Source organism: Acipenser ruthenus, chromosome 60 (assembly GCF_902713425.1).
Source record: "Acipenser ruthenus chromosome 60, fAciRut3.2 maternal haplotype, whole genome shotgun sequence".
Taxonomy (NCBI): Eukaryota; Metazoa; Chordata; class Actinopteri; order Acipenseriformes; family Acipenseridae; genus Acipenser; species Acipenser ruthenus.
In genome coordinates, this window is record NC_081248.1 from 2,399,259 (window position 1) to 2,417,960 (window position 18,702).

At 40.1% G+C, this 18,702-nt stretch overlaps 1 protein-coding gene across 2 annotated transcripts in view; it reads right to left on the minus strand.

Moving 5' to 3' along the window:
* Positions 1-18,702, minus strand: part of LOC117409942 (protein kinase C alpha type-like) — a 67,119-nt gene that overhangs the window by 17,867 nt on the left and 30,550 nt on the right. For both annotated transcript variants that reach the window (XR_009320419.1, XM_059018556.1), the window contains exons 11-13: positions 13,800-13,891; positions 13,478-13,540; positions 7,482-7,620 (exon numbers count right to left, since the gene is read on the minus strand). Coding sequence is in view for 1 of the 2 variants with exons in the window: in XM_059018556.1 (XP_058874539.1) it covers positions 7,482-7,620; positions 13,478-13,540; positions 13,800-13,891 (294 nt within the window). In the remaining variant the exon portion in view is untranslated. The remainder of the gene's footprint in view (positions 1-7,481; positions 7,621-13,477; positions 13,541-13,799; positions 13,892-18,702) is intronic.

The window sequence follows — 18,702 nt, forward strand, 5'->3', positions numbered from 1 at the left end:
TAGCCTGGAGATCGCAGGTTCGAGTCCAGGCTATGTCACAGCTGACCGTGACCGAGAGTTCCTAGGGGGCGGCGCACAATTGGCTGAGCGCTGCCCGGGTAGGGAGGGCTTAGGTCGGCAGGGGAATCCACGGCTCACCGCGCATCAGCGACCCCTGTGGCCGATAGGGCGCCTGTGGTTCTGCAGTGGAGCCGCCAGATCTGTGTTGTCCTCCGGCACTATAGGTCTGGTGGCATTGCTGTGGATCTGCAGTGCGAAAAATGACGGCTTGGAAGGAGCACGTTTCGGAGGACGCGTGTTTCAGCCTCCGTTTCCTGAGTCGGCGGGGGGGTTGCGAGCGGTGAGCCGGGGATACAGATAATAAATGCTAAATTGGGGAGAAAACCGGGGTAAAAATAATTGGCGACGACTAAATTTAAAAAAAAAAAAAAAAATAAATAAAATAATAATAATACATTATTTTAAAGTCGGGGTGACTGAGTATAAAGACAGTGATTTTTCTTTTTTTTTTGCTATCTTCCAGTTCATTTAATTGTTCTTCATCCAAAATCGGCATGTCTGCTTTCTACTTTGGGATTTTTTTACAAGTAATTGGTCACTCAGTTTCATAGTTACAGCTGTACATCTGTAACTGTAAAAGCAAGATGGCTACCGTCTGATACTTTAAATTGTTAGACAGCGCAGTAATTTAGAATATGTGACAAGGCTCCAACTGTCCATATCCATCCAATATATGGACAGCAGGAACCTTGCTCGACCAATCACATTGCTTGTTTCACGTTCCATTGCCAGCCCTGGATTATAAATAGATATATATTATACCTAGAGCAGTCAGCTGTTAGAGGTAGGCAGGCACCCGCGTGTTGAAATGAAAGGGGTGGAATAGCGCCATCGCCTCATTTGCATTGAATTACTGATGTTTACGTATGCAAAGCAGCATGTTAAACATAGATAATGAGCTGCCATACATTCATGAGCTATTCATGCAGGTCTGACAAGGATTTTGCGCAGACGTAAATGACCCAAAAATTCTGTCGACTGAATGCTGTGGCAAAGAGGAGAACATAGGTGGCAGAAGCTGTTTACTGATTTGAAATGGCAGATATTTGAGGTCCTGTATAGCCAGAACATGTTAATGTAACACTATGATTTATTTGGGGCTAATTGTAAGTAGACTAAGATAAAAAATAAAATATGCTGAAATAATTTATTTTCAGTTTAAAATAATATTTTATTATCTATGTGTCCTACAACAAGGTGGAGCCTACAATGCATCAGCATGGTTTGTTTTGTACTGTATTACATGTAGGATAGACTTAAAAAAAGCCTGCTAGGTATTCATTTAATTTTACTACTGTACTGTTTAAATCTATTGTACATATCTGTATTTTTACATAATGTAATGTGTACAGAGAACACATTCATGTTATTTTAATATGCCCTCATATTCATTAACAAACATAAATCGATTGGAAACATACAAATACATATATTGTACTTTAATTAATTGTTTTCAGTCATGGTTTTATACGAAATATGTTGATTGCCCAAATACTTTTGTCAAAGTATTATTTTTTATTTTATGCATGCTATGTAATAATTTGTTGTTTTATTATAAAGCTCTACTTTAATCTATATCTTTCAATAGAACAGTAATCACTTTCTTAGTAGTTTATCTAATTTTTTTAAGTGCCCAAATACTTCTTTTGTAGCAAAAGTTTTGCTTTTGTGGATGAGGGAAAAAAGTTACAATAAATAGATGTCTACAATTATTTATTTCAGCAATTTTTTTTTGCAAAACTCAAAAAATGCTAATTCAAAAGCATTCATACCCTGACAAGGAAAATGAAATTAATAGCTAGTTGAGGCACCTTTAGCAATAGTAACCTCTTTTAAACGATTAGGGTATTTGTCAGTGAGCTTTGTTAGTGATTTTTGAACATTCTTCAATGCAAAATTGTTCCAGTTCATTCAGATTCCAAGGACTTCTCTTGTGCGCAGCCTTCTTCAACTCATACCAAAGATTCTCAATCGGATTTAGAGCGGGACTTTGACTAGGCCACTCCAGAACCTTGATTGGTTAAGAATATTCTGAAGTAGATTCTGATGGGTGCTTTGGATCGTTGTTGTGTTGGAGCGTCGAGTTGGGCTTTAAACCAAGTTTTGTAGCGGAGGGTTTCAGATGATTGGCCAATATCTTTTGGTGTGCTATGGAATATATTTTACCATGCATCGGCCAATTGTGCGCCGCCCCCTGGGAGCCCCCATCTACGATCGGTAATAGAATAGCCTGGACTCGAACCTGTGACCTCCAGGCTATAGGGTGCATCCTGCACTCCACTTGGAGTGCCTTTACCAGATGTGCCACTCGGGAGCCCCTATTCCACAAAACCTTTGACCAGAACTCATATCCATCATTCACTTGATGCTTTGAAACCTTTAAGAGATTGTCTTGTGATGTTTTCTTAAGAGTGGCTTTTTCCTTGGCCTGCGACCATTGAGACCTTCACCATGCAATACTCGATCTATGGTTGAAATGGAAACCCCAGTCCAACCTGCAGCCAATTCACTTTGAATATTTTTGGCAGTCAATCTCGGATTGTTATTAACCATCCTCACAATCCTTCTACTTGTTCTTGATGAAAGAACCTTCTTTCTTCCAGACCAAGGAAGCTTTGTGACAGTATCATGACTCTTGAACTTCTTGATAATAGAAACAATGGTTGAAATTGGGATACTCAAATGCTTGGAAATCTTCTTGTATCCTTCTCCAGCTTTATGACAATAAATTATTTTCTGCCTAAGATCTTCAGATATAGCTCTTACTTTTTCCCCATATTGCCTAACAATTTTATACTCTAGAATGTTCACCTACAATCCAGCATTTTCTTTTCTAGAATTAGGTTCAGCATTATCAAATTGAAATTTCTAGCACCTTGAAGACAATACTATCATAGCATCAAAGGGTATGAATACTTTTGAATTAGCATTTTTGGAGTTTTGCAAAAACAATTGCTGAAATAAATAATTGTAGACATCTATTTCTTGTTAACATTTTTTCCTCATCCACAAAAGCAAAACTTTTGCTACAAAAGATTTTCCTAATATATATATACACACACACACATATGTTAAGGGCAAAACCTGGTGGTCTGGTGAGTCTAGTTTTGCCCGGGCCAATCTAGTTTCACCAAGGGCTTCTGGGCAAATCCAGAAGTTACCACTTTTTTTTTGGCACTCGCACCCGTCCAATCGGGTGAATCTAGATTAGCCCAGAACTTGAAAAAAATGACTGGGCGAAACCCATTTTTTCAACAGTTTTCACTGAATTTCGGGACTAGCCCAGGTGAGTCTATTTTCATCCAACTCTTCAAAATTGTTGCTGGGTGAATCTGGTTTGCCCATGCCATTAATTTGGACAAGTCTAGTTTTGTCGAAAGCTTCAACATCGATACTGGACCAGTCTAGTTTTGCCTATGCCAATTATTTGGGCGAGTCTGGTTTTGCATTTCTACACTCTCCCCTGCCAGCTTTCAAGTGTGTGCCGGGGTACCTGCCTCGCCTCCACTTCTGACAACAATGTAGCGATGGTGTTCTGGGTTTCCAGGGGCGGTGCTGAAAAGGCAAGGCGCCAGGGCTGGTTTTAATAACGGTTAAAACCACTATTTTATTAGCTCTCTCTCTCAAAAAGCCCAGTCAAAAAGTCTCGCTCCTCCATATGTGCAGACAAACTCGCCACACACACACACACACAAAAGGAGAATAATATGTTAATTGTTCATGTTCAAATCTTCTTTTGTTTCGTCTTCATTAAAAGGTAGTTTAGATTGCAACAGGGTCAATAATGCCCCTGTTATATTTCACGTATTTATTTGTCACTTGTATGTTTTATTTTTATAATTGTACACTTTGATTTGATTAGTGCACATTTTTTTATATAAATAATAATATATTATCGACTGGCACTTTGTAATTGATTTAGCACTTTCTAATAGCTTCCCTACTCAGTCCCCTTGTAGCCTTATTGAATTATTGATAGTTTTACACACCTGCATATAAATAGCCCACATCGCTTGTAAATGGGATGGCCATACCGGGGGTTTGTATCTGTTTGTCTGTCCTTTGTCTGTGGTTTTGTTCGTGCAGGAGTGGGAACACAATTGTAATGTTTGGAACGGAGAGTAACAGGGAAGTAAAACAAGCCTGTATGGACTTTCCTGACGATGTATTCGGCTGACGTACAGTATGCCGGTTTGAACAACCAGCCATGGTGTCCTGCCTTCTCAGTGCTGCCGCTGGACACCAGCTTGCAAGCGGACAGGGGAGAGTGTAGAAATGCAAAACTAGACTCACCCAAATAATTGACATAGGCAAAATTAGATTGGCCCAGCATCGATGTTGAAGCTTTGGGTGAAACTAGACTTATCCAAATGAATGGCATGGGCGAACCAGATTCACCCAGCATCGATTCTGAAGCATTGGACGAAACCAGACACACCTGGGCTGGTCACAAAATTCAGTGAAAACTGTTGAAAAAACGGGTTTTGTTCAGTCATCGTTTTGAAGTTCTGGGCCAATCTAGATTTCCCCGATTGGATGCGGGCAAGTGCTGAAAAAAAGGGGTCACTCTGGGATTCGCCCAGAAGCCTTTGGCAAAGCGAGACTTGCCAGACCACTGGGTTTCGCCCTATATATATATATATGTATATTATATTAGAGGTTGGCACGGGAACCCGTAAACAGGTTTTAAATTACTCAACCCAACCCGGTCTCTTTTTACTACCCGTGTATCGATTATTAATTTTAAAGTCTTTCTAGATTCCGAGATGAAATAAAAGAAGACCAGCTCTTTCAGTTTGTCTTCCGAAAGAGAACGCCTCCGATTGGACAGGACAAGATTATACAGCAAGTTGCTGTGCTCAGCATCAGATGTATTTGTTACTGCATTTATCTACCTGAAAGCTAATGTTTTCAAATTAGGAAGACGGTCAGCTGTCGATAACCAAAACAAGTCAATTTCCCCTGGCGGTAGAGCGCTCTGGATCACATCGGGTGCCACCTTCACAGTGTACAAAGCAAAGCAAATCTTTTACTCTCTCTTTTGCTGATATATTAGCAACGTGGGACCTTCGTCATGACATTTCCTGACAAAATCAATCAATGTTCCCTTGATCCTCAGTGTGGTCCAACATGTTTCCCTGTCCTTCTCTGTTAATGCGATAATACCGTATTCCTTCGAATTTAAGACACGCTTTTTTAACAATTTTTTGCTTCTCAAAAATAGCCTGTGTCTTAAATTTGAGTGCAGTATAGTGATGCGTGTATTAAAAATCACCAGCAAAAGACGTGACTACCCGAGAACACAAACAGCAACGTGACTGACTGCCAAGAAAAGACAACAAAGACGTCTGCCCGAATACACAAGCAGCAATGTGACACTGCTGAGAAAAAACAAAGCAAGCTTCCTGACGTTACCAAGAGAAACGTTTACAATTTCAGCATTTCTAACAAACAGTACCAGCTTGGACACATCGGAAATGCTGATCAGACCCTGTATTTTTCGACATGCCAAGCAAGTGTTCAGTGCTGGTGTGGTTGCTGGGTTACATGTTGCCTGATGCTGTGGAGTGTTGTGTCGTGTTTGCTGTATCAGGATGTGTGGTGGCGTGAGTGAGTGAGGGGTGTGTGTATAAGAGATGCCATCTGAAGTATTCTGCACAATAAACAAGCTGTGTGGTTAATCTACAACAACACTCTTTCGTGTCAGTTTTGAACAATACAACAGTGTAATTGAGGTTGTATTTTTGTAAATGCTTATTTATTTTTCCTCAAATTGAGGGTGGTAAATTTGGGCTGCGTCTTAAATTCGAGGGCGTCTTAAATTCAAAGGAGTACGGTATTTAATATGCGTAACATTACATGGGCGCATCATTGCGTAATTCCCCGGGGTGTATATAATGTCTGAAGCTGTAGGCTAGAGGTAACAATAGTCTTCCCGAGGGGCATTTCATTTTCCAGTATGGCTCAGTCTGTAATACATATTTAATATGTGAATCAGTCAAGAAAATAATTGGATAGTAAATACGACTTTATAGATTTTGTTTAAATGTAGCTGATACAGCATACGTAAATAAATAAATAACAGAAAATGTTTTTGAAGTTCATACCGTATAGTTAGCAATGTTTTTCTCCGTCTGCATCTGGCTGGCTGACTGCTGCATAATCCAGTTTATATCCCACCCATCATATTGTTTGAATTTCAGAAAGTCAGAAAACAGTGACTGGCGTTTTAATCACCATTTTAGTGTTTGGCGCATCATTCTTTTGTAATTAATTTTCTATTAACTCTGTGTTCTGCTAAGTCACAGAATCGTTGTTCAGCCATTTTCTCTTGTTGTGAGGAGTGCAGGGGAGAAAGGTGTTCCTTTGAAAAGGGACAGGACTGACAGTGATTTGAACCAATCACATGACAGGCCGACACTATTGACCGATGGTGTAAGGATGTTAGAGCAATAGTTCAATCTAATTTTCCTCCTATGATGAGGTTTTAACCAATCACAGGCCATATATATACAGTATATATATATATATATATATATATATATATATATATATATATATATATATATATATATATATATATATATATATATATAGATATATACTTAGAGCTGTTAGCTGTTAGTTATATGTATGTGATCAATGTATTAGGACCTTGTGATAAAGAGAGAAAGAATCAATCCTGTAAATCTCCCTCCCAACCAGAAAGGGCGCTGTTTAAGGTTGGTAGTACACTTCCCCATAGACGGGTCGACTCGACGGTGAGCGGAAACAGGAAGTCGGCCATCTTGGAGGAAGCATGAAGCTGCTTGCAGGGAGGGGTTGGGCAGTACAAAGGGGACGCAGCTGCATGAGTCCTGGCCTTGCGCTGAAACGTAACATACGGCCAGAGCTTTTGTTTGTTTTTGTTACGTGTTTGTTCTGTCTTGTAGCGGAGGAGTATGGAGCCAGAGGCTACAGCCACGGAGCCAGACCAACCACCTGAGCACTACACTCACCTCACGACACCAGCACTCACCACACCCGCGCTGTTTGAAGAGCTCAATTTCATGCACAGGGACGTGGATTGTGGATTTATTGTTGCTGTTTTGTTTTGGTCTGCAAGCCAGCTGTGTACCCCTCCCCCCCTCCCTCCCTCCCCCCTGATACCATAGTTGGTAGATGGGCGGCCCCTTTTGTTATTTAATAAACACAGATATTTTGGGAGTACAACACTGTTTGTACATTCACTCTGTTACCACACCACTCTCACCAGTTCACAGACCTACGATTTGAAATACAAAAGAAAGGAGAAAGGGAGGCATGAAGAGAAGGGAGAGAGAAGGATAGAGAGACAGTGAGATTGTTATATAGTGATGGAGTGATACAGAGAGACAGGGAGGGAGGGAGAGAAAGTGGAGTGGGGGGGGGGGAGGAATCACCTCAGGTGCTATGTAGTCGGGGGTCCCGCAGAATGTCCGAGTGCTGCCCCCCTCAAACACCCCCTCCTTACACATCCCGAAATCGGTGATCTTAATGTGACCCTCGGAGTCCAGCATTACATTATCCAACTTCAGATCTCTGAGAAAGAGAGAGAGAGAGAGAGAGAGACTGAGACTCAAGCCCAGGAAAACCTGCGGGCCCGACAGCATCAACAACGAGATGCTGAAACACAGCAGTCCCGGGCTGCAGGAGGCCCTGCTCAAATTATTCAACCTCATTCTGTGTGCGGGTTGCTTCCCTGACATCTGGAACCAAGGGCTTATAACCCCAATTAACAAAAGTGGAGACAAATTAGACCCCAACAATTACAGAGGTATCTGTGTGAGCAGTAACCTGGGGAAGGTGTTCTGCAGTATCATTAATGTCCGAATACTGTCCTTCCTTACCGAGCACAGTGTCCTGATTAGGTCAGATTGGCTTTCTACTAAACCACCACACCTCTCACCATATTTACACTCTTATTAACAAACATGTCCACCACAAAGATTAAGGAAAAGTATTTGCTTGTTTTACAGATTTAAAAAAAGCATTTGACTAAATTTGGTACCGAGGTCTATTCCTCCAAATTCTTGAATGAGGTTTTATGGGTAAAGTCCCTAACATCATTATGTCAATGTACACACAGAATAAGTGCGGTATGAAAACTGGCAACCAAAGGACAGAATTTTTCATCCAAGGGCGTGGAGTGAGACAGGGCTGCAATCTGAGCCTAGCACTGTTCAACATCTGCATTATCGCATTGGCCACGGTGTTGGAGCAGTCTGCAGCCCCTGAACTCACTACAAGACAAAGAAATTAAATTCCTGCTCTATGCAGATGACCTGGTCCTGCTGTTACCCACAGAGCAGGGGCTGCAGCAGAGTCTGGCACTGCTAGAGCACTGCTGTGAGAAATGGGCACTGAGAATCTGGACAAGACCAGAGTTATGGTATACCAGAAGAAAGCCAGATCTCAGGGAAACAAGCACCACTCCTACTGGGCAACACCACCTTAGAGCATAGAGTTTGGGGTCCCCTTTGAACCTCGATTATAACAAATGGCCCAACAGAAAATGTAATCGACGGTAAGGGAAAGAGGGTTAATCAAACTGATACTCCTGCACTCAGAGAGGACCAGTGACTTAAAACAACATCATCCCCTCACCACTCTTTAACCCTTAAAAGATCACATAGGCATTATGCATAAGGAAAAATGTTTTAATTGTATTTATTGTATACAGATCACAAAAGAACATATTTCACGTTTTTTGGAACATATATTAATTTTTACAAAAGTTATTAATTGTATCCTTCAGTGCACATTGCCCTAAAATGCATCCCAGCTCAAATTCTGTAAATTTCATATATTTAAAAAAAAGATCTTTAAATGAGAAATCTAAAATAATTTATTTTTGCTTTTAGACCTCCAACATAGCCTATTTAGCTTTAAAATAACACATTTCTGAAACAAACAAAGCCATACTAAGTCAAAATCCTGCTTTTTTCACAAGTTTTTTTTTTACTTCTTTACTTTAGATATCAGTCTGTTTTTATTATTTACATCATCAACACTTTCAATTTGTAATGCAAAATGCATCAATATAATTTTACTATTTTATTGTAAGTGGAAGTTTCTGAAGCAGTTAGTGGTTTGGCACCAGTTACAATGCACAGCCGCACATGGCATTTTTCATACCAGACTGGAGATACGTACAATTAAACTTGATGTAAACTAATACATATTTTTTATTGGCTTTAATATGACCCTGTCTACTGATTGCTTAAAAATAGAATCTGAAATGTATTGCACTTTTATCATGGGAAAAATATGTAAACTTCCCCCTCTGCTGTCCCCACATGTGCACTGGAAGCAGCCATGATATTTGTCAATCAGGCCTGATGAGCAGATAACTGAGAAGCAGGTGCTAGAGATTTTGCATGGATACTAAATGGAATGTATCTTGTGGGATCCAATGCCCAGTTTGTGTTCAAACAAAGACATATGACTGAGCGAGTGTACTAAAGAGGGTGTATCCTGTGGTGCACAATATCACTTTAAGGGTTTTAAACATCTCCTCACCATTCTTTAAACATCATCCCCTCCCCATTCTTTAAACATCTCCTCACCATTCTTTAAACATCCCCTCCCCATTCTTTAAACATCATCCCCTCCCCATTCTTTAAACATCATCCCCTCACCATTCTTTAAACATCTCCTCACCATTCTTTAAACATCATCCCCTCACCATTCTTTAAACATCTCCTCACCATTCTTTAAACATCATCCCCTCCCCATTCTTTAAACATCTCCTCACCATTCTTTAAACATCCCCTCCCCATTCTTTAAACATCCCCTCCCCATTCTTTAAACATCATCTCCTCCCCATTCTTTAAACATCCCCTCCCCATTCTTTAAACATCATCCCCTCACCATTCTTTAAACATCTCCTCACCATTCTTTAAACATCCCCTCCCCATTCTTTAAACATCATCCCCTCCCCATTCTTTAAACATCATCCCCTCCCCATTCTTTAAACATCTCCTCACCATTCTTTAAACATCCCCTCCCCATTCTTTAAACATCCCCTCCCCATTCTTTAAACATCCCCTCCCCATTCTTTAAACATCATCTCCTCACCATTCTTTAAACATCTCCTCTCCATTCTTTAAACATCCCCTCACCATTCTTTAAACATCTCCTCTCCATTCTTTAAACATCATCCCCTCCCCATTCTTTAAACATCTCCTCACCATTCTTTAAACATCCCCTCCCCATTCTTTAAACATCCCCTCCCCATTCTTTAAACATCATCTCCTCCCCATTCTTTAAACATCCCCTCCCCATTCTTTAAACATCCCCTCCCCATTCTTTAAACATCTCCTGTCCATTCTTTAAACATCCCCTCCCCATTCTTTAAACATCATCCCCTCCCCATTCTTTAAACATCATCCCCTCCCCATTCTTTAAACATCCCCTCACCATTCTTTAAACATCCCCTCCCCATTCTTTAAACATCCCCTCCCCATTCTTTAAACATCCCCTCCCCATTCTTTAACCCTTTGCGGTCCATTGTCGGACTGGGTCCGACATTGCAATTATTCCTCACAGGTCCTTTGTCGGACTGGGTCCGACATCATTATAGCAACGCAATAAACGGGTGTTTAGTCGTTTTTTCTCCGGAAAAAGCCGAGAAAACCATTCAATTGCCGAGTGGTAGCGACAGGAGCCGAGACAAGTCGGAAAAAAAAAAAAAAAAAAAAAAAAAGGCGTATTTCATGAATAGTCATACATGGTATCAGGTATCAGATAATGGGCGTCCATAATAAACAAGCTGGCTAAGTGCGTCAGCGCACTGAGACTATCATGGACATTTGCAGAGCTTTTTTCAGATGTTATAGTAATAAAATAATGACTTGGATCGCATTATTGAGGAGTTTGGTGATAAAACGAGTGATCTGGAGATGATCGATCAGTATGTACGACTATTATTATTATTATTATTTATTTCTTACACAGCTGAACGCTATAGCAAACAAAAGGCTGGGGAGGGGCTGGAGATGCCTAGTGTGTGCTTTGTTGATATGCAGGGCCATTTAAACCCGTTTGACTGTGAAAAAAAATACTTTTAAACAGCACGTATAAAATTAACTGCGCGTGTGAAAATCAATTAGACCTGGCGTGCCTGACGCGCGATTAATAAATGGACCGCAAAGGGTTAAACATCCCCTCACCATTCTTTAAACATCCCCTCCCCATTCTTTAAACATCTCCTCACCATTCTTTAAACATCATCCCCTCCCCATTCTTTAAACATCCCCTCTCCATTCTTTAAACATCCCCTCCCCATTCTTTAAACATCCCCTCCCCATTCTTTAAACATCATCCCCTCCCCATTCTTTAAACATCCCCTCACCATTCTTTAAACATCCCCTCCCCATTCTTTAAACATCACCCCCTCACCATTCTTTAAACATCATCCCCATTCTTTAAACATCCCTTCTCCATTCTTTAAACATCCCCTCCCCATTCTTTAAACATCACCCCCTCACCATTCTTTAAACATCTCCTCCCCATTCTTTAAACATCCCCTCTCCATTCTTTAAACATCACCCCCTCACCATTCTTTAAACATCTCCTCCCCATTCTTTAAACATCCCCTCCCCATTCTTTAAACATCCCCTCACCATTCTTTAAACATCCCCTCACCATTCTTTAAACATCATCCCCTCCCCATTCTTTAAACATCCCCTCCCCATTCTTTAAACATCATCCCCTCCCCATTCTTTAAACATCCCCTCCCCATTCTTTAAACATCCCCTCCCCATTCTTTAAACATCATCCCCTCCCCATTCTTTAAACATCTCCTCACCATTCTTTAAACATCACCCCCTCACCATTCTTTAAACATCATCCCCTCCCCATTCTTTAAACATCCCCTCACCATTCTTTAAACATCACCTCCCCATTCTTTAAACATCTCCTCACCATTCTTTAAACATCATCCCCTCCCCATTCTTTAAACATCTCCTCCCCATTCTTTAAAAAACACCCCCTCACCATTCTTTAAACATCTCCTCACCATTCTTTAAAAAACATCCCCTCCCCATTCTTTAAACAACAAACCTCATTGGTTATGATGCGCTTACAACTCACGTAGCTAAACTCTCTCCGTCTTGTCAACCCACTTAAGCTAATTTTATTGCTGAATGTAATTTTATAATTAATATCACACTGAACTTTATGTATGCCAGCACTCTTGTCTTCTTGGTATATGGATAATGACATCACTGTTAAAATTCACGTTTGATAGATAAGGATTTAAAACCAAGTATACTGTCAACAACAAATATTCTGACATTGCTACATTCATATTTTCTTTTATATTGAATTTGAATGTTGCAAGTAAAATCTACTTATTTGCTCTGTACAAAACAATTTAGAACCTCAGGTACTCAAAATTCTCTAACAGTATCTTATTCAAACCTCTTAACTAAACTTTTGTATTTAAATAAACAACATATAATAATATCCTCATATAAGAACATAACATAAGAACATAAGAAAGTTTACAAACGAGAGGAGACCATTCAGCCCATCTTGCTTGTTTGGTTGTTAGTAGCTTATCGATCCCAGAATCTCATCAAGCAGTTTCTTGAAGGACCCAGGGTGTCAGCTTCAACAACCTTTACACACCACGGATTAGTTTATATAAGAGACACCCTACACACCACGGATTAGTTTATATAAGAGACACCCTACACACCACGGATAAGTTTATATAAGAGACACACCCTACACACCACGGATTAGTTTATATAAGAGACACCCTACACACCGCGGATTAGTTTATATAAGAGACACCCTACACACCACGGATTAGTTTATATAAGAGACACCCTACACACCGCGGATTAGTTTATATAAGAGACACCCTACACACCACGGATTAGTTTATATAAGAGACACACCCTACACACCACGGATTAGTTTATATAAGAGACACCCTACACACCACGGATTAGTTTATATAAGAGACACCCTACACACCACGGATTAGTTTATATAAGAGACACCCTACACACCACGGATTAGTTTATATAAGAGACACCCTACACACCACGGATTAGTTTATATAAGAGACACCCTACACACCACGGATTAGTTTATATAAGAGACACCCTACACACCACAGATTAGTTTATATAAGAGATACCCTACACACCACGGATTAGTTTATATAAGAGATACCCTACACACCACGGATTAGTTTATATAAGAGACACCCTACAAACCACGAATTAGTTTATATAAGAGACACCCTACACACCACGGATCAGTTTATATAAGAGACACCATATACATTACAGATAAACTGATCATAAACTAAGACTGTACTGTTAAACTTTAAAAAAAGTGTTGTTAATTTTTTTTTAATAAGATGGCATTCAACACTGACCTGTAGATAACTCCCTTATTGTGCATGAAAAACAAACCAACAGCAATCTCAGCAGCATAAAACCTGAGGAGAGAGAGGTGAGAGGAGAGAGGAGAGCGGGGAGAGAGGAGAGAGGAGATGGGGGAGAGACAGAGGGAAGGGGAGAGGGTTAATATATGACAGACTTACAGACATACAGAGATACAGACAGAAAGACACAGACAGAGACACACACACTTAAAGACAGATTCAGACACACAAATACAGACACAGTCAGACAGACAGCCACACACAGAGACAGGAAGACACACACATTCAGACACAAACAGACAGACAGACTCACGCTGCGTGCGGCTCTTTGAATTTCCCAACTTGCTGGATGTGATACATGAGGTCTCCACCGTTCACATACTCCATGACAAAGTACAAACGATCCTGAGAGAGAAGGGAAAGAGTGGAGGATAGGAGAAAGAGAAAAAGAGACAGCGAGGGGGGAGAGGAGAGAGAGACAGGGGTAGAAAGGAGAGAGGCACAGAGAGAGGATAGAGAAAAGGGGAGAGGAGGAAACGAAAGAGGTGTGAGAAACATGTGCCCAGTGTGATATGACAGCCTGCAGCCTCCTCATTGGAAGTGCAGAGTAGAGGCTTTCAATACATCTGTTCTCTTCAAACTGCAAGTTTCATATATAAAGAAATGGTCAATATTCTTGTACATTCGCTGTATTCACTTTAGCAATGCTTGTATGATTTGTCATGTTGATAAAGCCCATTTGAATTTAAATAGAGTCAGATATTTTCCTAAACATTTTAGAATTTGACTACATTTATTTTGGTATATTGTGGAATGCACATTGCCATGTATTTTAAAATATATTCAGCAAAATTACAAATATATATTTAATATGTGTCAGAATTATGCATAAATACACACACTGAGACACACTCACACAAAGAGACACAGACACACATACAGAAACACTCACACACTGAGACAGACACTGAGATGGAAACACTGAGACGCACACCGAGACACGCACACACACTGAGACACAGTCACACAAATACAATACAGTTCACATTTCTGCTTTTGATTGTAAAATTAGAACAACTAAGATAAAAAGCTAGTTTGTAGAAAATATGTTTAGTGACGGTTCTGCTTGAATAGTGCAGTAAACTAATTCTTAACGGTTTGCAGGTGTTGATAAAGGTGGTAAATCTAATTGAGGGTAGGAGTATTATGGTGTGTCAAGGTGTTAATGAAGCATATAATAAGCCACAGCAACTAGGGGTTCTGTTCAGTCGCCTTAGCTAACGGAGCACCCTAGTTCATTACTTTGTTCCCGTCCCTGAACACCATGCAAGCATCTCCACTGCTCCAAAGCTTTCTCGGGGCCATCCCAGAGGGACTAGCTTCAGCATCCTCTAATGTTAATTTCTTTGACGAGATGAGGTAGATATTCAAAAAGAGTGAAGACAATCTAAAAACTTACATCAATCAATGCGTAAGATCCCTGAAAGAGGATCTAGATCTGCAAAGCGAGGAAATAGTCAAAAAAGTAAACTTGCACAAGGACACCTACGTTTTTTAAACAAAAAGGTAATGAACAGCAGTTTCGCTTCAATGATTGAGTGAAGGACGCAATTGAAACAGCTGTAGACGAGGTGGAGTGCGGATGCGGTCGAAAGCCTCCAGAGCAGCGTCCTACTGATCCACAACAGGGAGAAGCTTATTAAGATGGCTGATAAATCTGACTTTGGATGGGCTACGGTGCAAGAATATCAGGATGTTTCTCTGGCTGAAGATTCCTACCTGCAACAGCCACCAAACCCTATCTGTCCTACCGACCCAGGAGGAGAGCTCCAGGAGTCAACGACGTCTGTTTCAAGTGCTTCAAGACGGGACACTGGGCAGAAACCTGCACCGGACAACCACCTGTGGCATCAGGCAGGTCTTGAACAGTTTTTTAAAGTGAATAAAGACATGTTGACTTTGTTAGAATATGAACAAAATGATGAACTTCTCTCAGAGGTAAACTTTTGAAAAGTTTCGAATTTTGGGAAAAAACTGAATCCTTCAGAGTTTAGAGGGTTACACAATTCCATTCTACATGTTTCCCTCTTTTAAAGGGTTCAGTAATAACAAGCCAGCCATTAAAAATGCAGTATTTGTTAGCAAAACTATACTAGATCTTTTACATACGAAATGTGTATCTGAGATAATTGATCCAGAAGTGGTAAACCCCCTTTCAATAGCAACACAAAAAGCAGGAAAGTTAAGACTGATTTTGGATTTACGTTACTTCAACAAATTAAATATGAGGATTTAAAAGTAGTGACACATTTTCTGAGAGCATTCAAATATATGGTCTCTTTTGATTTCAAGTCAGGTTATCACCACATTGAGATTTTTAAAGAACATAAGAAGTGTTTGTGTTTCTCTTGGATTATCAGGGGAACCGCCACATATTTTGCATTTAACATTTTACCCTTCTGGCTTTCTACTGCCCCCTATGTATTCACTAAGGTGGTTAGACCCTTAGTGAAGAAATGGAGATCTGAAGGCAAACAAATCATGGTGAGTCTGGATGACAGCATTTGCTGTGACAAAGATAAAACAGAAAGTTAAAACAATTCTGAGGAGATTAAAAATGACATCATGCTTTCCGGTTTTGTTCCAAACAAATGTAAATGCGTTTGGATTCCCGCTAAAGTGAGTGGCTAGGTTTTGTTTTGGATTTAGAGAATATTCTTATAGGTCTACCTGAGCGCAAAATAATTAACATTGTTTCTGAAATCGAGGCGCTCTTGCTGATGAATGTAAACAACAAACGTACAGCAAGAATAGCTGCTAGAATAGTTGGTAAAATAATAAGCTTGGAGCTGGCTATTGGCAACGTTTCTAGACTAATGACAAGAAACTTGTACTTCAATTTACTTTCCTCGTCAGGATGGGACATTAAAATAAGGTTATCCCTTGATAGCATTTCAGAGCTGCTATTCTGGAAATACAATATCCCCGATTTAATGGCAAGACTCACTTTACATGTATTATTAAGTTTATACTCGGATGCTAGCAGCACAGGTTATGGGGGTTACACTGTGATAACATAATCTCACGCGTGCAAAGGGTTGACTGGGAAGTCAAACAAAGCTCGACTTGGAGAGAGCTCGCCGCTGTGGCAAGAGTGCTCGAGGCATTTCGGGGTGTTCTGAAAAACAAAGCAGTAAAGTGGTTTACTGACAATGTCAATGTGACTAAGATTGTTGAGCATGGCTCTTCAAAATTGCATTTTCAGCGCTTGGTATACAATATTTTTGTTTTATGTGCTGAGAACGGTATTGACCTCCAAGTACAACGGGTAGCCAGGGAATAAAACACCAAAGCTGATACTATCAGCAGGATAATCGATTGGGTTGATTGGTGAATATCTACAGAGATTTTCAACTATTTCAATAAGTTATGGGGTCCTAACACTATTGATCGTTTCGCAAGTAAACACAATAAAAAACTACAACGGTTCAATAGCAGATTTTGGTGCGCTAGCACTTCAGCAGTAGACTCCTTCACACAAGACTGGAGCAACGACAATAACTGGACTGTTCCCCTATTCCTGTTGTTAACAGAGTTCCGCACCACGTGCAGAACAGCAAAGATAATGGAACTGTAGTCATACCCAAATGGGAGTCAGCACCATACTGGCCTTGCTTGTGCTACAATAATGGACAATTCAGAAAAGAAATAGTTGATTCATATCCTGTCCGGGGACTATCATAACTTTTCTTCTGGCATTCACCATAAAGGAATGTTCAGAAATTTCCTGCAAATTTGATTTCATTGCCCTGAGATTTGTACATAAAACCCTATGAAATTATTTTATTATTAAATAATGTCAACATAGTTCAAGTAAAAGTAATACTTGTGCGTTTGACGTACGTTTTTGTCATCTGAATTCCGATACAGTACTAATATTATGATTTTTTTTTCAGCCACAGAAGGTTCATCGTACAAGAAGGACTGCTGGACAATGTTTCAGATTCTTTAGTATCTACAGCTTTGCTGATGCCCGCTTTTTTGGAAAAAATCTAAATCCGAATCTACCATTGTAAAATACAAGTTTTCAGAAATGGGTTAACTGGGCAATGACTTATAACGTACATTATCTTCCAGAAGATCCCTCCCTCATATCTGTCTTTCTTTTTCAGCTGTCAAAAACAGGGGTTCAATTGCTTCGATCAGTGTGGTCGTGTACGGGACATCGTACATGCATAATCTGGAAGGTTTCTTAAATGTATCAGAAAAGCTGGCATTTGAAGCCACGAAGCGTGTTGATGCTATGCCAGTCATTAAAAATTGCCAGTTAAAGCCAGTATTCTAGAGAAGATTGCCATGAGGGCAGTTGATTCTAATCTCCTTCCTGATTTGAGGTCGGCATGAATATTTTTACTGAGTTATGCAGCTTTTCACAAGGTCAAAGAAATTTTAAAATTAAAGTTTTCAGACATCAAGTTTTTTAGTTCACATGCAGAAATTACAACAAAGAGGAGCAAAATCGATCTGTATAGGAATGGGCAAGTTGTAACATTTGCGGCTACTGGCAAGGTAGCCTGTCTGGTTTCTATGCTGCACAGGTATCTGTTCTCCGCAGGTACAGAATTTCAGTCTGAGGATCTTATTTTCATGGCACTGGCAAAAACTAAGAAGGGCCACCTGCTTCGCAAAACAATGAAGGTGGACTTCCAACTGTATTACATGTGTACTGTGTGATTAGTTAAGAATAGAACAATTAAAAACAGTCTAATAAAAAACATTCATAACACCGTAATTGAAAAAGAACGTAGTTTAGATCGTAAAATAGAAAAACGAAGATAAAAAAGCTATTTTATAAAAATACACTTTCAATCTTGACTTAAACAGTAAGAGTCCCAGCTTCCCTGACAGAAGAAGGCAGAGCATTCCAGAATTTAGGAGCTTCACAAGAAAAGCCCCTTCCTCTCGTGTTATTTTTATTCACGCTGGAATAACCAGCAGCCCCACATCCTGTGATCTCAAAGTGCGGTTAGGAGTGTACGGGGTCAATAATTTCTGTAAGTAATTGGGTGCTAATCCATTCAGGGTCTTATAAGTTAACAGCAACATCTTAAAATCAATTCCAAACTGCACAGGGAGCCGTGCAGGAGGACAGAACTGGTTTCTGGTTTTAGTCAGAATTCTAGTGTTCTAAAAGCGAGACACCACACGTTTTGGGA